Source organism: Nanorana parkeri, unplaced genomic scaffold (genome assembly GCF_000935625.1).
Source record: "Nanorana parkeri isolate BGI_ZX_2015 unplaced genomic scaffold, ASM93562v1 scaffold335, whole genome shotgun sequence".
In the NCBI taxonomy this organism is placed as follows: Eukaryota; Metazoa; Chordata; class Amphibia; order Anura; family Dicroglossidae; genus Nanorana; species Nanorana parkeri.
The window spans coordinates 762,049-783,701 of NW_017306603.1; the positions used below are offsets into that span (position 1 = coordinate 762,049).

Consider the following 21,653-nt stretch of genomic DNA (forward strand, 5'->3'; position numbering starts at 1 on the left):
TTCTCTGAGCGTCTGTGTGCTAGGGCTCTTCTCTGAGCGTCTGTGTGCTAGGGCTCTTCTCTGAGCGTCTGTGTGCTAGGGCTCTTCTCTGAGCGTCTGTGTGCTAGGGCTCTTCTCTGAGCGTCTGTGTGCTAGGGCTCTTCTCTGAGCGTCTGTGTGCTAGGGCTCTTCTCTGAGCGTCGGTGTGCTAGGGCTCTTCTCTGAGCGTCGGTGTGCTAGGGTTCTTCTCTGAGCGTCGGTGTGCTAGGACCCTTCTCTGCCCGCCGGTGTCGGCACTGTGGAATACAGTAGAGACCGATTCAGATACTTCTACAGTATACTGTCAGTTTTAAAATGTACCAAAAATGAATATTTAAGTACATTAAATTGTGTCTTTTACGGCTAAACGCGAGGAGGATTTGAACAGCTCTGTCTGACTTGATCTATTTGGAGCAGACCGTTAAACAGAAGCGTTCTGATTTAAATATCGCAGCGCTCCAGCGAGAATGATGTCTTTGTGCAGTAAATTCCTTGCTCTAGCACTTTTTCCCCGGGAACATTCTGCCTGACGCACCACAGATGAGAGCGCTTTTCACGCTTACTCGCTAAATCTGACATGTCTTCATACTACAGTCGGCAGAAGAGGAGCTTTTTGTGACCGATATTCGCTGAACGTAACACGAAGAACATCTGATTAGTTCCAGTGCTGCAAAAAATAAAAAATGTCAGCTTAGGAAACGTAGGAGGGAAGTCGAAATACTTCTACACTTTTCTGAGATTAGGTTGGTGACAGAGGCTTATAATAAATGAGTTTTATAAATAGAGTATATGTCAAGTACAGTATAATATCAAAATATATATATACATTAGCAGTAAGGATGCTCAAAGTGTGCTTATACTTGCATGCTAAAGCACAACACCAGGCAGGTAAAGAGACCCTGTCTCTATAAATCCCAACAATCCCTGCAAGAAAAGAGCCATTTTACTTTCCGGCGGCCCCTGTCCCCTACCTCCCCTCTCTTCTATTGCTGCATCCGCCATTGGTGTCTTTCAGCATTCAGCACTTTAGGGAGTGTCAAATGTGTGTCCCCCCCACAATGTGCCCTATGGTGTATTTCTGAGTAGCCAGTCTTGTGATTTCCCCCATTTACCAGGGTCATCTCCAGGATAATGTCCCCAGCTTGCTTATTGGACAAAGAATGGCTATCACTGACCCAGTCAAGTGAAGGATGACCCAGGAAGGTGTAAAGCTAAATTAGCTTTCTGGGTCACTGAGTGCTTTTAGCTTCTTGGGTGCCGTGTGGTGAGACTCTGCAAGTCAAATGACTGAACAGAATGACAACCCCTTTAAAAGATAAAACCCTTAAAGGAGAACTATGGGGTAAGTGTTTTTCCCCATAGGTCTCCTAAGGGTCACGGGAGGACATATACTAGCGTCCTCCCGTGACCCAAAGCTCAGTATACAGCGAGCTACAGCGAGCGTTATACTTAGACTGCCGCAGCCGGGATGGATCCCAACATTACTGTCGAGATCCACTCAGCTGCGTGAGTGACAGCTGGCTCTGCCAATCCAGAGGCAGAGCCAGCTGTACCCACCCCTCTACGTCCGTTCCCCCAGTCAACGCTGGAGGATCAGAGAGGGGAGGGGGGAATCCCTGCAGAGAGCCGTGATTGACAGTCACGGCTCTCTGCAGGGACATGATCCAGAAGTGAGCGAGCAACGGCATGTGTTCACTTCCAGATCTATTGAGTTGGCGTGTGACCATTTAATTGTCACACGTCGGCTCGAACTATGAGGATGAGTGAAAATCACTTACCTCATAGTTCTCCTTTTTAAAGCTTTTGATATAGACAACATTTTTTGTGTTTTTGAATATAGTAGGAGAGAGATTAGAACCTGTCAAGTTTTTTTGTTGCTGTCTGACCCCCGCTAGGTAGGTTCTGCTTTATTTGTCATGGTGACCAACACAGAAAGTGATGGGGAAATCCAGAATTTTACAGTTGTGGGTAAATCTTCCAATGGAAATACCTGTTCTGCTGACAACTGTCTACGAGAGGGGATTTCCCTTATTTTAATAGGCATTTGCTCTTACTTCCTGTTGCATCTCTGGGACAGGAAGTGATTGGAACCTTTCCTGATGGGACAGAGACAGCAAAAAAAAAAGCCAAACTGAAAGGGGTTTTAGCCCTTCCCTACTACCAAAAATAAACCGAAACAACATTGAAGTATTTCGCTGGTTGCCCAGTGTTCAACATAAAGCTATATTAAGATGGAAGAGTAATAGGCTAAAATGCCATTCCTGGAGAAAAAGCTTCTCGGGGCCCCCTTCAGAGTTGTCTGACTTCTGATGCAGCTAAGATCTCATGACTAAATGCCTACACGTTCAAATGTGGTCACCACCAAAGACATGGAACAGCAATTTGTCCAGAAAAGTTCAGTATTATAGCTCCTCTATTACCCTCATGAGTAGGCCATTTGGTAGCACTATATATTCTCAGGCAGCCCTTGGACGCCACTGCTCTGTATTTTGCATTCCTGTTGGCCACTGCCGTGTCACCAGCCTTAAATTAGGTCAGAAGATGGGCAGATGTCAGCAAAAATAAAATGATCTCTTAATATTCAGAAAGGCGGGTTTCAGGACCAAAGAAATGGAAAATGTTGTTATGTAATGTGGGCTGGTCGCTCCCTGGCTGCTCATTCTGGCAGTGGCGGTAAAGACTGCAGCCATAGAATCATTGGAGGCCGGGTGTGTCCCAGCAGATGTTCCACTTGTGTGGGAAACCAGGGGTTGAGGTTTATGGGGGCAGAAAGAATGAGCAGTATTAGACACGATTACCGTGACGAGTCGGGGCTGGCAGGAGTCCGCAAGACGTGGCTGTATCTGGGGGCTGTGTGCGCTGCACCACATTCATCCTTCTTGCCTTTCGTTATTTCCAAATCTTGCCAATCTCAGTACAGTTTCTGTTTTTCAATACATTCATTTGTGGTTCTTTCAATGTCTGAAAGAAAGCAAATTTCACTATAAGCTCCAACGCACCCATCCAAGTATCCTATCCCTAACACCTATTAGCATTCATTCTGCTCCTCCACCTAACATTAACAGCTAAAATGAATTTGTGATGGAGGTTGCAGTGAAATCGCATCATCTAATTGCACAACCCTGTAATCCTGCTTTCTATGCTCCAGGGGTGGACAAATTAATATGGAATTTAGAAGCCAGCTCCATTGACAACTAGAGGAAACCCTCAAATGTTAGGCGCCAGCTGTAAATTGTAAGGATCATTGGTTACTTGGGTCCTGGGATTTATCCAGCAGTGCCATACTCGCATGCCATTCACCCACTGGAGAGAAATTGAAATACCCACTACCTTCACTTATGATGGAGCTTGTGACTCTCTATTTCTTTGCAGGATGCAGCAATGGGTGCCTAAGGGACCAATCGCCATGCTTCAGTACTGTCACATGAGGTTCCTAGGACATGCGTAAGCTCCAACCAGGTCAGCTTGGAGCACACTCAGATCTTCATTTTATTCCAGTGGGTGATTGGTGTGGCGGGGGAGGTGAAGATAAGCATTGTGTGGTCAAGCCAGTAAATGACCCTGATGCTTTGCCTGAGCCACTCCATTAAATAAAAATGATTTAATGACATTTGAAGATGTACCGGATGTATATATTGCCTGTAGGGTGTTTATGAAAGAGTAACTTCATGCAAAGCTGGCAAGTGGAGCAGGGAAAAAATGTGAGTTAATAACAATTGCTTCCATGACTCTGTACCTAGGAGTTCCTCATTCAATGACCATATCTAAGTGACTGGTGATATCTTTGAACTCTGCCTGACTCTTCTTTTTCCGTGAAACTTGAGAGGACACTTTCCCATGGCAGGACAAAATGGGAAGGCCATTTTCACGCTGCCTGCGATAGAAAATGTTGATGGGACATGGGGAGCATGGGACCATTTTTTTTTTTTTTTTTTCTTTAAAGGAAGGACTGCCTTGCAAAAGGAAGGTCACTTGGTTTTAATGTGTTAGCTCTGTGGACATGTAGAAGTATATGCAGAATGTTGCCCATGTCAACCTGCTAGCTTACATACACTTTGGCATTATAGGTTAGCAAATGATGTGTAATTGGTTGCTTTGGACATCAGTCATCTCTTTGGGAAAGCTATTATACAAACATTCAATTAATTTTCTTTCCAGATTTCAAAAAAGCTGCCTGTGATTGTATAGCAGGCCCCAGTTTAAGGCAAAGCCCCAAAGCCTTAGCTCCTCTAGCAGGGCCCATTTAAGGCAACGCCCTAAGACCTTAGCTGCTCTAACAGGCCCCGTTTAAGGCAAAACCCCAAAGCCTTAGCTGCTCTAGCAGGCCCCATGTAAGGCAAAACCCCAAAGCCTTAGCTGCTCTAGCAGGCCCCATGTAAAGCAAAACCCCAAAGCCTTAGCTGCTCTAGCAGGCCCCAATTAAGGCAAAACCCCAAAGCCTTATCGCCCAGTTTAAGGCAAAACCCCAAAGCCTTAGCTGCTTTCTGTCTCTGATTTCCAGGAACAGCACAAGAAGATACACCCGTAGATGTATCCCTAGATTTTTTTGGAATCCAAACATGTTTTGGGCTTCATAAATTGCAGGAAGTGAGAGGAAACCCCTCCAAAGGGCGGGAAAATAATGGTGGCCACAGGGTCTCTAAAACTAGGGTCCCCATTGGAAGATTTCCCATCTATTCCTGTTCTGGTGATAACCCAGAATTTGGGATTTTCTTTCATGCTCAATGATAACGGTCACCAGGATAAATAGAGGAGGTGAATCTCCATAACGGGTACACAGACCGCAATATAAACCTGACAAGTGTTCTAATCCCTCTCCACTCCATACAAAACTAAAAAGAAAAAAATTGGCTTTAGCTGCACTTTGAAGTACTAAAAATCATCACATAGCTGAGTATATAGCGATTCACAATTTTCTGCATTAGTCATTACACACTCGATATACGAGAAGCGTGTTGTCCCTGGAATCTATTTTGCAATGTTGGCATCTGTGCAATCCGTGGAAAGATTTGTAAGCGAATAACTAGTCTAGCAGTCAATTAGTCAAATCCTGCTAACGATGTATGTGAATGATTATTTTGGTCCTTTGTGTGTGGAGCAGATGTTACGGCCGCTTGTGTTTCACGAACTGGGCTGACTGCACTGTTCATAAAACAGTCATTTTCAAGCCATGTTTTCACATGAAATCGCTGCCCAAGTGGCGCTTTTTTTTTCCAGAAGACTATAAAATATAATTATACATAATAATAAAAAAAAGATAAAGAGTGCTATGTTATGCTGTGATTTTATTATAAAAGGTAGCAGGCAAGAGGGGTGCTGTGCTTCTATATTTTCCATGGCTATTGTTCCATGTAGACATTCTTGGCAATAAACTCTTGGTGAGCTCACATGCGGCTGCAAAGGTATCTTCAGACAGTAGATCGTGACCGGCCATGCGTATACAATCCGGCTGCTGGAGATATTCTGAAACAATTGCTGTACAGTCGTTCATGTTTATTCCTATGCGAGGGGTACTTGTAGGTGTTGGAGGATATTGTTTGTGATATCGGGTGCTTATTGTGTGTGAGACCTCGCCAAATAATAAAAAAAATTGCCCTTTAGCCGTCATTCACACTGTAATCGGCCCGCACCTACAGCTTCGTGCTGCGTGATTAGTACACAGTCCCTGTCCTTCTCTATGGAACTATATGGCCGTACGCCCCCCTACGCTCACCTCAAGTGCAGGTCTGTGCAAGTGCAAATAAAGTTATCGGAAGATAATTTCCTTTAAAGCAGTGGTCCGGGGAAAGTTTTTCTCAACCCTTGCAGTGGGGCTACCCCCCCAAAGGCGCAAGGGTTAAGTATTTGTTTTTGTCTATAGTTATACTCACTTGATCCTCGGAGCCGCCTTGCTCTTAGACCGGTTCTTTCTGCCTCGCTACCCCTCTGCTGCAGCGGAGCCATCATGTTCTATACACCGTGGGGGGAATTTATCAAAACTGGAGCAGATAATATCTGGAGCAGCTGTGCATGACAACCAATCAGCTTCTCTCTTCAGTTTGTTCAGTTAGAACTTGGAAATGAAAGAGAGAAGCTGATTGATTGCCGTGCACAGCTGCTCCAGATTTTGTCTGCTCCAGTTTTGATAAATTGCCTTCAGTGTATAGGATGTGAGGATGCCAGGGGACATACGGACGCTGTAGTGGAGGGAGAGAGAGGCTCCAGGGACCGGTCTAAGAGCAAGCAGGCTCCGAGGATGAGGTTACTTACTTTTGATCCTAGACAAAAACGAGCATGTAGCACTTGCAATGCAAAAACTTTCCCTAGAGTTCTGCTTTAAAGAAAAACTCCACTTTTATTTAAACAAAGAATCAATACAGCAATATTTACACCTTGAGATAAATCATTAAAAATGACCCTGTCAGGTCCAGGGCTCCGTTAAAGATAATCACCCTCAATTCCTGTCCTGCTGCCAACATTTGCCGAAACAGGAAGTGAAGAAAGGTCTTACCGATCGATATAAAACTCTAAATTACTCTAATACTGAAGCACCATACCACCAGTCAATAGTCAATCGAAAATCAGGTGAAGGGTACTACAGGAAAGCGAACATGTTTTGGGGGCTAGTACTCTTCAATCAGGGCTTAAGGATATGAAACAATGTACATGGACTAGATTGAGAATACAATGTATACGGTATATTAACCAACTGATGAAGCGCAGTGTTCTCTGCTCCAACGATCTGCTGATTAATTATTTGGTTGCTATACCAAATAGATTGTATCCTTAATTTAGTTACTCTACATTGTATCCTATCAAATTTGAGTTTTAAATGCAAGAAGCAAGTACCTGACTTTAACCTTTTTGCATTCCCTGTACAGCAGGGCTGGTGTGTGAGAGGAAGGAGGACATGGGGCCAATCCGTTCATGGACTGAAAAGAAGCATGCTGATAGCAAGAGAGCAGAGTGACACAGATGAGCTGATTACTGTGCTGCTTCTCCTTTCATTGGCCCTTCACAGACTGGGGGTGGGCTCCTGATGACCTGGGCTCAGAGTAAGAGAGTTGAATGATGCTGACCACCAGACTTAAGACATGGCAGAAAAAAAAAATCTGCATTGGGCTGAATATTGCAGCAAAATTTGGTTTTGTACTTTTAAAGAGCTGTTCATTTCTATCTTATTTCTGAGTTCTGCCTCAACTTTCCTGGAGAATATGATGCTTTAGAACTGTCAGGATTCAGACTGAAAAGAATCAGATACAAATTGGATGGAACACATGGATTTTAGGACATATCTGATTTGGGGCTGAAAACGCAGGGATTGTTCCTTTGCAAAATCCTCAAATTAGGGGACTTTTACTGGAAACAGAGAAAGTTGACCAGTTTATTTTGGAGAGAATTCCGGGACCATCTGTCTGTAAAGTAGACTGGCCCGGATACGGAATATCGGTGACTTGATGGCCTGCGTGATTTTTAAACATGAGTATTAGGATATCCTGTCTGGGAGACAAGTGAATCATTCATTTTAAATGACTAACCTGTGAGGAAGCAGAGCCTGATGGGTTCATGCAATAGGGCAGTGCGATGAATATGAGTAAACCGCAGTCACCTCTAGCAACCAGATTATAGATTACTGCGGTCACTTTAGGGAAGAAAATTATTGCTGACTGGTTGCGATCTTCATTGAGTCACCCTACTGAGTAATCCTGAAAAGCTTTGTAGGTCAGCAGTGCCAAGCTCCTATCCTCGGTGCCCATTTAAATGTGTGTTTTCCTCAATCACAGCTTACATAAAAACACAATAGGTCCTGTTACATGCTCTCTGGTGTTAGCCCCTGGTACACAGACCTCTATGGATAAATAGTTGGCATTTATGTACATTAACATAATAGGTTTGTTTTTGTTTTTCATTTTTTAAGCCAACCTTTCGAAAAGTTTCAATTAACCTTGCAGGAGTCTATAGGTCTGCTAGTATGCTCACATATTCTGTAAGGAATTGTAAAGACCAAGCAGCTCGAATATGCATATCGCGATCAGGTGACAATCCCACACCTGGACCCTCCATAATGCTGCTGTCCTATCTACTATAGTTCCCCTGTCCTATAAGCTCAAGCTGGGCGCCTCATCTGCTTCACCTCACCTATATCCTCCTTTCTTTTTCATTCACAACTTGTCATCTCTGCAAAGTTGACTTTGTACCTTGGGAGTTGACACAGATTCTGCCTGCAGTTCCTCCAAAGTCTGTAGCCAGTATTACAGGTCTAAGTTGAGCACCAATGGCCACTGGTAACCAAGAAGCTGGTTTTCATGGTTGGTGAGAAATTCTATCTACTGTTTAAATGGGTTTGGCAACTTTTGCTTGCTGGTAGAAAACTCTTTCCACAAGATGATCCATCATGAGGGGAAAGCAATGTACTGCTTATGTTCCCCATTTCCATTTCCAAGACAAGATCTTGTGAGCCATGAAAGGCTAAATGCCCCCTCACTCACTCTAGCTGCCACAGAGCTGGCCATCAAAAGCAGTTGATTGGTGGAACACGAGCAGCAAGAATAAATCCAATCATAATTTCTCACTAAGTTGGAGGGGTATGTGATCCGAATAGAGAATTATTGGGTTCAGGTGCACATAGCTAACTCCATAAAGACATGGTTTATTGAGTTTGGTGCGGAGGAACTTGAGTGGTCCTCAAAGAGCCTTGACCTTATTAAACACTGTTGGGATCAAATAGATTTTGAGCCAGGCCTCCTTGTCTAACATCAGTACCTGACCTCACACATGCTTTTTTGCTCAATGGGCACAAATTCCCCACAGACGCACTACATAATAATGTAGAAAGCCAGTCCAGAAGAGCAGGGTCTGTTATAGCTGCAAAGGGGAGGACCAACTCATTATTAATGGCCATTGTTTTATTAAGGGTTGTCGAACAGCTCAAGCTCATAAAGGTATGATGGTCAGGTATCCACAAACTTCTGGCCATATAGAGTAACACACCAGCTTGTGGGGACAAAGGTGATCTTGGACAAGTAAATCGAATAAACATCAATTGAACATGCTTTTAATATGATCAATGTGAGCTAATGTAACATTGATTGTACTATAAATGTTACAAACCAGCAGCGCTTGCCCAGCAGGGTCCCCACCCATAGCTGCGATGTCAAATTTTGTGTGAACTGTAGTAGTGGGACTGATGGACATTAAGTTGCTGGCCCTTTAAACCACACTGGAAGTTATTTTTACGCCCTGTAGATGACCAGTGTAATTCCATTTAGGCTGTTTAGCCTCCCATAAATAATTCAGGATCTTTGACATTTCCTGATTAGCCGAAACTTAAGGTAGGAAACCATAAATATTGTGTTTTGTGTCTACTGTGTAATCTATATGAGAATCAATGTATAAGCTATCACTTAGGGACTGCAGTTGCCGGGAAGGGACTTAATAAATTGCTTGACTGTGTATCAATGTGTGTAGTGTTCTCAGACATTTATAAATGATCAATGTCTACTCTCCATCTATTTACAGCGATGATTCACTGACTGGTGAGGAACCTTCCTCCCGTTCATTAAAGATCATGACGCCTTCTGAGCGGTGGGAGAGCGCCGGCAAGTTCATGGAGCTCGGAGCAGCGGACTGACCCCCCTCCCCTACATAGAAGACAGAAAAACGATGAGCAAGCTCGCCTTCCAGAACAACAGAGCCATGCAGGACCGGCGGAGCATTTGTGTCTTCCTTCCAAACGATGACACTTTGAGTATCATCATCAGTGTGAGTATCTGCTTATCAATGAGCTTCCATTCCCAAAGTATTCCTTCAAACATCAAACTAAATGCAAACAATGTTTTTCTTAGTTTTGGATAGTTAGAGCCCCTGTTGGGTCTTTACTGCTATCTGGGGCTTATTAGAGAGAGTTACTCTGACTTCCTGTGCTGCTAATGTTTTACCAGACAGGAAGTGAGGAGATCTCTCCAACAGCAACAAAAATAAAAATGCTTTTCTTAAGTAGCATAGGGGAAGGCTAGAACTCCTGTCACATTTTTTTTTGTCGCCGGGCATAATGACTTTTTTTTTGTCATAATGACTCTTCCCCCTGGCTTTCTGATTGGCCGGGAAGCCTGCTCCATGCTCCCTAGTCACTTGGTGACGAGAGAGCAAGGAGCCCGCTGGCCCATCAGGAAGCCGGGGGGCAGGTAATGAGTAGCCACCCGGCTTCCTGATTGGTCGGTCAGGAGGCTGAGCGGCGAGTCATCACCCGCCCCCCGTTTCCTGATTGGTCAGAAAGCCTACTCCTTGTCACCTGGTGGCTTCCCGGCTAATCAGGAAGCTGGGCAACGAGTCATTACACGGCTTCTCTAATGGGATTTCCGGTATTCAGTATCGGCGCGTACCGAAAACAGAATATCGGTACTCCTACTCGATACCAAAAAACTGGTATCTGTGCATCCCTAGTTTTAACCTGGAATAAGAAAACTGATGCAGCTGCCAAGCACCCAATAAGCTGCAATATATTACATTTGTAGATCTACTTTGATATACATTTTAGATATACTTTGAGACCATTGTCTTCTTTAAACATTTTGCATTAACCACAAGCAATTCAAGTACATACAATGTTTCATGGTTGCATCCACTGTGTGTACATTTATTTCCTCCGTTATAAAGCTATAACAGCTTCCTAATATTTGGTTTGGGTTTTTTTCTTGAAGGTTAAAGCACTTTGCCAAGAGTTGCTGGTCCAAGTGTGTGACCTCCTCCGGTTGAAAGATTGCCATCTCTTTGGACTCAGCGTTATTCAAAGTAAGTTACCGGTTTGTGTCCATTCTTCTTCCTTATCATATCTCGGCGAAGCAGTTCTGAACCAGCAAAAACAAATTGCTCTTCTAATGCAACTGCAATCTGTTCCATTGGTTTTTTTAAAATTGTTTCGTGGTGGTGTAGATTACAGACATACACTTTAATGGGTATTGGCTTCAGCACTGAAAAATAAAGTGTATCTAAAAGCAAGCTTTTTTGTGGAAGGAGTAAAGTTTTGGATAGATTGTGGAAGGGTTAGAACACCTGTCAGGATTTCATTTCTGTCTTTGTGTCAGCTGACGGGATTCACCCTCTCTGTCCTGCTGACTGTTGTCATTGGTATTAAAAAGTGAGTGAAAGTCCAAAATGTTGAGGTTCTTGAGGAAGTATATTAGTGGTACCGGAACCCTAAGGTTTTTATCTTTATTATATTGTAGTTCTTATGCAAAATTATGGAGGTAATGTAGCTATAAATAATAAGGCTGGCAGCTACTACATACTAAAGGCATTTCCACAATCGCCTTGGGTTGGGATAGGGATGAATGAATCTGGGATTGAAGCCACACCACCATATTCAAGTGCAGATACAAGTTTATTCCAAAGATAGATGGTTTACAAAGCCAATGCATTCACCCCCTTCATTAAGGCTAGAATACAACATGATGAAGGGGCAGAGCTACAGCCCCCAAAACATGTTGGCTTTGTAAAACATCTACCTTTTGGGATATACGTGTATCTGGACTTGAATATCAAGGTGTGTCGCTTCCACCTTAGATTCTTTCAAAAGAATCAACAGAACAGAGATTGGAAGGGAGATCTTCTATTGGAGACACTTGTTCTGGTGGCAACTGTATGAGAGGGGATTTCTTCTCACTTCCTGTTGCATCTCTAGAAGAGGAAACCCCCCAAATTCGACACTGATGACAGGAATTTTACTTGTTCCTGACTTTATCCAACATGAAAATAAACATTTTTGGGGTCAGACATACTTTCCAATAGAGGTTTAGACATACTTACCTTCTATTGGAAAGAAAGTAGGTCAAAACCAATTCTGTCCAAAACTAATATTTCAGTTTTGCAGGAGCACCTGTGGCCTCCACCTTACTGTATATCTCTGGCAGACTCCATTTATAAGATTTATTGCAGTATTCGATCATGTCCTCCTCCTGAAAGTTCATAATAAGTGTCCCTCCCTTGAAGAAACCAAGTGATAAAAATGTGGCACCTTTATTTCCTTGGTGCATGATCACTTAGGAGGATCTCTTAATTTGACCATATACATTACCATTTAATTTTACAATTTTAGTACAATCTCCTCTCATTTTACCCAAAATCCACTCAATGTGTATTTAATCAAGCAGGCCCTTGCACTACAAAGCTCTCATAAGAAGATTGTACAATCAAATTGTATCAATGATGAGCAGTTTAAAGGCCTGATGTACAACACTGTTGGAGGTAATTGTAATCTCAGACAAGTTGCACCTACCAATCCCTTTCCATCTCGTCATTCTTCAGCTGTCATTATTAAGTGCAGATTTGAATCTGACTTGTCTGAGATGATGATTTCATCTGACAGGTTTATACACCAGGCTCCATATGACCTGATTCCACACTTCTTAATGATCATCAGACTTTTTCTTTACCCGAAGTGCAATCTTTGTGAAGTCAAGGCTGAAGGGGGAAAAAAATGACAGTTCTATTTTTATAAGAACCTTGTCTTTCGCCTCTCCAATAAAATGTGAGCAGGGGAAGATTGATAGAAAAGGTACCATTACCCTGTCTAAGGCGTCCCCGGAGTTAATTACGAGCGTATTTATCTGTTCTCTCTCAGCACGCAGGACAATTATCACCAGCCTGGACATGTTTGGTGTCTTATGTGACCCTGTCCTTATCGATGAACAAGTCACTGAGCTGCCTTTCCAGTCATGCTGGGCTGTCAAGTTCAAATCTTTTTTTTTGTTTGTGAGAAGGGAGAAGGTGTATTTTGTGCTATTTTTGCTTTATTCAAAGGGCACTTTTTAGTAACTTTACAAGTCGACATGATTTAAAATTCTGGCATGTCACAACACGCTCATTTCAAAAGGTGTGTTGGTGGCACACTGGACCCAATAATAACTACGTACGTCTGTCAATGGGGGTATCCCTAAGGGTCCCTGGTGTGGTCAAAATACTTTGTAAAAGGATGAGAGCTCCATAGGTTTTTATCAAGCCCAGTAAAAGTTTAATTATGGTAACAGATCAGAGGATTTAGCCAATGCGTTTTCGGGGCTCACAACTACCTCTTCATCTGGGCATGAGTGATGGCAATCATTGGGGTGTACTGGACAATGAAAGTATAAAATGTGAATTTCAATGATCGCAATACCCCAATAACTGCCAGCACATAAGTCTTTTATTGAGTCTGCTCCAGAAAGAAGGAAACATTTCCTCCTGTCTTTTCTCTCACCGTGATCGGGCCGTAAATTTTTGTTGACTTGCTTCATAAGGTGAGAGGCTGCTGGACTACAAACGTCTTTTCCCCACCCTCCTCTGTCCCAATCCACATACATACATTGATCTCTTTACAAGCAAAACGTTGCTGGCTTGACTTCAAAGAGCCTACTCCGACACTGTGTAGGGAATGGGTTCCGGGGGAGCATGCTTAAATCAGCAGGAACTGACCCCCCAGCAGCTGTCCCTTCAAAAAATGTTGGAGCCTGGTAATGATGTCACAGAGAGTGATAAAAGCTGTTTCTTACTGCAGGAATAAGGTAAAAAAGAAATGCTGAGACATGTTCTAGAGCAGAGGTAGGCAAACTCTGGCCTTCCTGTGGTGCAATTACAAATCCCATTAGGCATTGCAAGACTCTTACCGCTTCAGGCATGACTTCCAGAGGCAGATGCATGATGGAATTTGTAGATTAACCACAGCTAGAGGGCTGTAGTTTGCCTGCCCCTGCTCTAGGGGGAAGATGGGGGTACATTTGGGTTCTGCCTGGACATACACTTTAAACTGTTTTTTTATTCAATTAATATTACGTGGATATTCAATGAACCACAATCAATATGGCATCATTTGAGTTAGAGAAAATCGATCACCAATGACAGATAACATGGATGGATAATGTTATTAGCCCAAATAATTTCCCCAACTTGTAACCTCAAAATTGCCTATGGATAACCGCTATATCACCGAGTGACATGATGGGGAATCCTACCCTAGAATCCAGCAGGGACACATTTTATAATCTTTATAACAGGGGTATGTAGCTATACTGCTCTTTGTTACTAGAAACGTTGGCTCTTTAGTGAACTGGTAGATGAGTACTAAGGATCTCTTTACCGGTTCACATTTTTGGTGGAAACAACAGCCACATTTTGAGTGAAATTAAAATAGTTTAAGTAAAAAAATTTAAAATTATTAAATTAATATTATGTTTCTGTAGGGGGGCTTTTAATGAACTCTTAAGGGATCTGAAGTATCCCTTTTGCCAGTTCACTATGTGGGTAGAAGCAGTCAATGTGATTTCTTTTTAAACCTTGCAAGAACATTTTGAAGAAACAAATGGTGGACCTAAATGAATTCCTTTTGAATTTTAACAGCTTTTTAGAAGTAATTTTAAAGTTTTTTGGAGGGCAGAAGTTTATTGGATGTGGATTATCATGGTGAACTGGCAATGGCTTCAGGGGATCCTCTTAGCAGATCACTTTACCGATATGCAGAATATAATGTTTCCCATTGACTTTCACTTCTCAACAGAAGAGCTGACACATTTTGTAGCGCCAACACTATGGACACCAATTTGTACATTACAAAGTTGTGACAATTTTTTAATTTTATTTAATTTTATTTCCTGCAGAATAATTAAATCATGATCAGTGTAGCAAATGTAGCATTTTTTTCCATTGCTTATCGTGGCTTAAAATTGTAAGAAATTTTCTATTTCACCTCTTTATGTATTTTGGCCTTCTAGACTTGGGTTAAAACTTTTTTTTTTTTAAATTTCAATACTAGGTTTGATGGCTTTTTTAAAAAGTGAACCCGTACTTGCTGATGCACACTACTCTCTCACTCTCTCTCTCTCTCTCTCTCCTGATCTGCTGTAATTGACTTACCTGCCCTGGCCTACCAACCATTGCCAGCCACATTTGCTGTCATATGGGGGTAACTGTGTAATCTTTAATAGGACCTTAAAATGTTATGTCAGTGGATTGGAGGAAGTGAAGAGGGTGTAAAAGACAGAACACTAAATTGAACCTGTTAGTTTGCCCAATATAAGCTTACTTTTAATTTGCCCATATTTTTTACACAACGGTTGCCTGATTTAGCAAATTATGCCCAAATTGGGCTGCATGAGATCTTTGGGCAATTTTTAGATGTGATCACTTAGAGATGGAATCAAGTAATTAATCCTGACAATTCACTGTTCATCAGTTTGCATAATTTATCTGCTTTTTGTCGATTCAGAAGAATTTGGTGGTTCTGATACACGTTGAAAGTGTCTCTTGTGGGCTTTTCATGACTCTTGTACCCTAAAGCCCATTCCGGGCCATCGTTTTGAAAGTAGAAAGTTTTCACTTTCCTCCAGTTCATCCTCTGAATGGCAGTGTTGATGTAACACGTTGAGCTCAGTGTGAGGAATGGAGACAGCTGGAGCAGCCTTGATGGTAGTGTCCTCCAGGACTTGCATTCCTGTGCCTGCAAATTCCTTCTAACAGAATTGACATCCAGAGCACAGAGCTCTTTCTTCTTAATTTACAGAGAGAAACAAATTGCTTAAGTAAACAAGCCAGCGTAGCAAAAGCGTGATGTTCAGTCAAACGACAGCACAATATTTATAAGAGTCCCTTTTGTGTCTAATTAATAGCAAGAGGTAAACGTTGGTATTTGCAGAATTTAAAACCAAACTCTGGGATGAAAAAAAAAAAAAAATTTGCAGCCCCCTCCACATTGCAAGGGTTAAATGCTTGTTAAAAGTCTAGGTGCTTAACTTATTCTTTGCTTCAGCAGGTTTCTCATGCCCAGCGGCCAGTCCCCCCAAGCTACTTCTCTTTGGCACCCCAGCTGGTGGTCACACTCTTATGTGATCATGTTCAATGTAGGATCAGTAGTCTTGCAACGTGCATTAAAATGGTGAAGGCCAATGAAGAATGTCAGACACCCGTTCCTTGGATCCTTAGGTTTTCATTCTTTTAAAAAGCTATGAAGAATCTTCGTATTTAACATTCCCAGGAGTGTATGTGGTTCCCTCCGTTGACCCCTACATCATTACAATTACCTGTAGCATTGTAGGGGTCAGGTTAAGGATCCACAGCGCGTGGCAGGGGACTAAACGCATCTGACACAGTGGAAAGCATGCCTGATGAGAAGTGGACATAGCTCTTCATAGTTGAGATGAACAATTGGCAGGACAGAGGAGTAAAGTCACTTCAGCTCGAACATCCACCCTGTTGTTCCCCTATCACATTACGGCTGCCATTTAACAATGTTAATGTGAGGCAGTTACTATCGGAGTCCATACCCCAGGGGATTCCCATTTTGAATTACACTGGAACCCTGATGAAGGGGGTCTGTTTGCCCCCCGAAATGTACGGGCACTTTCATGGTTTTACTCTTACCAATAAAAACTAATTTGGACTCTCCTTCGCATGGTGGTGCCTGCTGTTTTTTTGTTCTGATGAAACAATATTAAACCATTCTATCGAGTTGGCTTTAATCTGCTATTTGGCTGTAAATGATCTTAGCCTACTCAGTGGGGTTAAGTGCTCATTTTTCATCTAGGAGCAAAAATAACAGTTATAATCATTTGAACCTCGCAGCCGGCTGGCTGTTAGGCCAGTCCCTGCAGCCTGTCTCCCCTTCACTCCAATGGTCCAGTGGTCTAAGGTCCTGTGTGTCATCACGTCCTGCAGCCTGTCTCCCCCTTCACTCCAATAGTCCAGTGATATAAGGTTCTGTGTGTCTTTACATCCTGCAGCCTGTTTTCCTCTTCACTCCAGTGGTCCAGTGGTCTAAGGTCCCATGTGTCATCACATCCTGCAGCCTGTATCCCCCTTCACCCCAGTGGTCTAAGGACCCGTGTGTCATCACGTCCTGCAGCCTGTCTCCCCCTTGACTCCAGTGGTCCAGTGATCTAAGGTGCCGTGTGTAATCATATCCAATACAGCATATTAGATGTGAGGACACCGAGGGACATTCCATTACTGGAGTGGGGAGAGAGGCTTCAGGGAGCCGTCTAGGTTTAGGCTCCTAAACAAAAATGAGCATTTTTACCCCTGCATTGGGGAGCCCCACTTCAAGGGTCGTTCCGAATTGTCTCCAGTGTTCAGTTATGAGGTCTCTTTAGTCTAATTGTCCTTCCTCTGTGTATTTTCTACAGGCAACGAACATGTGTACATGGAACCTTCTCAGAAGCTGTACAAGTACTGCCCCAAGGAGTGGAAGAAGGAGGTCAGCAGGGTAAGTCACATGACCCAACACGTTTGCTCTGCACATTTCTTGGCTGCGGTTTGATGAGGAATTTCGCTGCTGAAAACGATCGAAAAGAAACCTCTTCTGTTCGATAGGCAGATCCCATGTGAATTCTGAAAGAACTGAAAGTGAATGCAAATCATAAATTTTGGGTTGTCACCAGAACAGAAATAGGTGGGAAGTCTTCCAATGGGGACACTAGTTCTGATGACCACCAGGCATTTCCCTCCCTTTGGAGGGATCTCCTCTCACTTCCTGTTGTGGCTATGGGACAGGAAGTAAAGGGAAATTTTTCCCAATGGTACACAAAAAAAACAAAAAAAGTTGACGGGGTTATAACCCTCCCACCCTTATTCTATCCGAAACTGAAGAACAGCTTTGGCTTCAGTTCTACTTTAATTTCTTGGAATTACCCTTCTGTAACCCCATACACTGCGGCTCTCAGATCGGCGTTACTTCCTCCTGAACAGCAAAGATATGTGAACCTTGCTCTGTCCTGAAAAATGTGAGCCCAGGTTGATGCTGCACCTCCCAGGGGTGGGTCCATGACAACCTGGGCTCACAGGAAAGAGGCTGCATGATGCAGGGCAACAGTCCACTCAGAAGAAGACTATCACTGATTCAGGGAGCATGGGGAGCCTTTAGGGGACAGCATGGAGTGGAGGTGAGTATTGGAGCTGGACTTTTACAGGGTTACTCACAAAAGGGTAAAGAGTTTAGAGAAGGCCGGAGAAGTGAACAATCTAGGACAACATAGCCGACCTGGAAACTGAGCTGAATTGGAGAATTTTTCCATATCGGCTATGTTGTCCAAGATTATTCACTTCTCCCACCTTCTCCAAACTCTTCACCCTTTTGTGAATGACCCTGTTAGTTGTAGAAGAAGGGATAAACCAATGAGGTGACTAGGTCAGTTGTAGAAGAAGGGATAAACCAATGACGTGACTAGGTTAGTTGTAGAAGAAGGGATAAACCAATGAGGTGACTAGGTTAGTTGTAGAAGGGCTAAACCAATGAGGTGACTAGGTTAGTTGTATAAGAAGGGATAAACCAATGAGGTGACTAGGTTAGTTGTATAAGAAGGGATAAACCAATGAGGTGACTAGGTTAGTTGTAGAAGAAGGGATAAACCAATGAGGTGACTAGGTTAGTTGTAAAAGAAGGGATAAACCAATGAGGTGACTAGGTGCAAATTATTGTCTTTAAAATAAACTGATGGCCAACACATTTTGGGGATTACCAAACCCTGCTTCTTCAGGGTTTGAATGTGCAAGAAAATGACGCTGAATTGCTGCTTCGCCATTTTATTTAATTGGTTGTTTTGGATGTGGATGTTATCAGATAGTAATCATTAAAACAAAAAGATCATACCTGACTTATCAATGCATCCTTTTTAGAACCCCTTTTTAGCACTACACTCCTCATCCCTGCTAGCAGAGGGAGGGGGTTGTTGTCCATTGCGTGCCCCATTCAAGTCCATCTTTAGCACAGCTGCCATATGGGACAAGGAACACCACCTGCTTGCCACCTGTTTAAAATGCTTTCTTATGTTTTAAAAACATCATATATATTATATATATTCATCCTCGTGGCAGTATCCAATCATTTTATACTTTAGAGGCAATGTGTTCAATGGATTCCATTTTTTATTTACTGATTTTATCATGAGCAGATCTACCGAGTCACCTTATTAACAGGAATGGAGAAGGTGCTGCTGCCAATAAAAGCCAGAATTCTACTTTTAGCAGTTGATCTGTTTGCCAGAAGGTTTGTTGTTTTATGAACTGAATTACAGGGTTCTGGGGAACTGCTCCCCCTAGTGATTCCGGCTTCACACTGTGCCTCCTCCATATCGTAATTTTACATTTCAGCAATGCTGTTGAGCCCACAGCTGAATACATGCGATCTAGCTTTGGCTGTGCGATTCGCGCGTCGCGTATAACTTAGACATTTGTAGGTCATTTAATCCTGGGGCCGCACAATGTTGAGTGCCGCGCGCTTGAAGCCTGAGGTCATCCTATGTTTCTCAAAGCAACGGTTCCATTCCCCAACAACTGTCACGGGTCGCCGGAGCATGTTACAAGGGTGGGATCCTCGTGGAGGGATTGCGATCAGCTGTTGGCTTTGAAACATGCAGGAATTACTGACTTGTTACACAAGCTTGAATATGAGGCCACGCAGTTGGCACTGTCTGTCCATGGAGGGCCTTCATGGTTTTTAGCCTCCGCTGTTCTTAAGATACTCGAAGTGTAAAATATTACTTAAAGGCTCAGTCCTCTTGGGGATGCTGCGGACACTCGGATGCTGTCTGTTGGCTACAGTGGGGAGGCGTCTGTTGGGTATGGTGGGGGCCCTCTGCTGTGGGGTTCCAAGCTTCTACACCTGGAGGAGAGGTAATACCCATTGCGCTGTAGGAGGTGTGAGACTTTAGGGTTGGTGGGAACAGAGCTAGGAACTATGGCCAGGACATTTAATCCCCATTATGACTCCGCCCACAAGACTCCATCTATATAGAAAAAAATTGCTTCTGGTTGATGTGATCACCATTTTACTTCCTGCGTCAGGATATAGTTTTCCATTTCCTTATTCAACCCTAAAGCAAACCCATTCATTCATAGCATCCTCATCCCCAGCAGTAGATATTTACCTTTCCACTGTTCCCCCAACAGGATCTGGGACGGAAGGCAATGCCTTCCAGGTATGAAGGAGCACTGATTGACCTCTGGGCCAATCAGTGCTGTCACACAGGGATGCCATAGCTCTGTGTAAGCTACAACTCCAGCAACTCATAGCTTACACCAGTTGTTCAGAGAACAGAGTGGCTGGGAGTAAAACAAAGGCAAGTTTATGCTGGTGAGGTGGGACAAGTTAAAGTACCCTGTGTTGACCAAGCACACTTTAAATTTACACCTGCCCAAGAGCAACATGGAGCCTACCATAGCTCACCTCGCATTCTGCATATACTAGTTGCCTGTCATGCCGATCCTCTTCCATTCTGTAAAGCTAAAGCACACAGTGCAGGACAGCTGGCCCTGCATTGTACTGGGTGACGTCGGCAAGGGCGGGCAGCTGCATAGCCAGGGAAGAGGAGCGGCTTCGGGGTAAATGGTCATCTGGGGACGCTTTCATTAGCTGGCCGGTGGTCACTGTTTCCAAACAAGGATACAGATAACGATTTGCAACTTTACATTGATTTTCCTGACCTGACTCAGTATGGAAGCCAGGCAAGTAACATTTTCAGAAGGAGGTTGGCAGTGGAAGCCCCTATATTTTTCTTTAAACTGCACCCCCCACAGTTCAGCAAAAGTGTATTATACAGCCAAGGAGGAGGTTAGGGAAGGCCGGTCCTGCCCTTGTTTTTCCAGATATGAAGAGTTTGAAATGTATAAATTGCTCTTCTCATTTATCCAACTCCATTCCAATGTTTGTTTTTCATGTGTGGGTTTAGGATAGACTTGGGAAAACTAAATACTGTTGTGACTGTCAAGTTCTAGTTGCTGTACGTGACCCCATTGGGGAGATTATACTTCACTTCCTGTCCCTGTGACAGCAGGATAAGAAATAAGGGGTGTGGATGCCACTGAGACAAGAAGCCGGTAATAATTGTCAGAGGCTCTAATCCAGGGGTGGGCAACTCCGACCCTCCAGCTGTGCTTTAACTACTAATCCCAACATGCCTTTGCTTCCGGGAGTCATGCCTGTAACAGTCAGTCTTGCAATGCCTCATGGGACTTGTTGTCCCACAACAGCTGAGGGGCCGGAGTTGCTCACCCCTGGTCTGAACCTTTTGGCTATTTATCTACACAAAAAAACAAGTGTTTTTTGTTGCAATCTGTGTCCCCGGTGGAGAGATTCCTGATCACTTCCTGTCCTGGTAACAAGTCTCTTTTGGAACAGGAAGTGTGGGAATATCAGCGGGGACACAGACCACATAATAAATCTTGACAGAGGTCCCTTCCCTGCTCTATCCAAATATTTTAAAGTGGAGCTTTAAACCAGAAATGAGTGTGAACGATCCCTTTGCAATGTTCAACCCATACAACTGTTGGAACATTTCTCATGGGATGTCATAGATACTTCAACATCCTGTTCAACCATTAAGGAAGCGGTATAATGCCGCATATATAAAAATAAACATTTCATTGATGTATGTTAAAATGGCTTCTTGGAAATCTGGAGATTGACTGTAAATAGCAAATGAGTCTCTCTTGTTTTTATTTTTAGGGAATTGACCAGTTCGGTCCTCCAATGATCGTCCATTTTCGAGTGCAATATTATGTTGAAAATGGCAGACTTATAAGGTAAGAACATCGGCAGGTTTGTTGTAATGGCTCCATCCAGAGTGTTTAAAGTGTAACTCCATTTTCTCTGATAAACTGACGCCCCCCCCCCCCCCCCGGCGCCCGCGAGACCCGCG

General features: G+C 43.3%; 1 protein-coding gene across 1 annotated transcript in view; it reads left to right on the plus strand.

The window, feature by feature from the left end:
* FRMD6 (FERM domain containing 6) overlaps positions 1-21,653 on the plus strand; it is a 72,061-nt gene that overhangs the window by 26,966 nt on the left and 23,442 nt on the right. Inside the window, exons 2-5 of the mRNA XM_018558374.1 lie at positions 9,517-9,759; positions 10,698-10,788; positions 17,145-17,224; positions 21,461-21,537. Coding sequence (XP_018413876.1) covers positions 9,661-9,759; positions 10,698-10,788; positions 17,145-17,224; positions 21,461-21,537 — 347 coding nt within the window. The 5' untranslated portion in view covers positions 9,517-9,660. The remainder of the gene's footprint in view (positions 1-9,516; positions 9,760-10,697; positions 10,789-17,144; positions 17,225-21,460; positions 21,538-21,653) is intronic.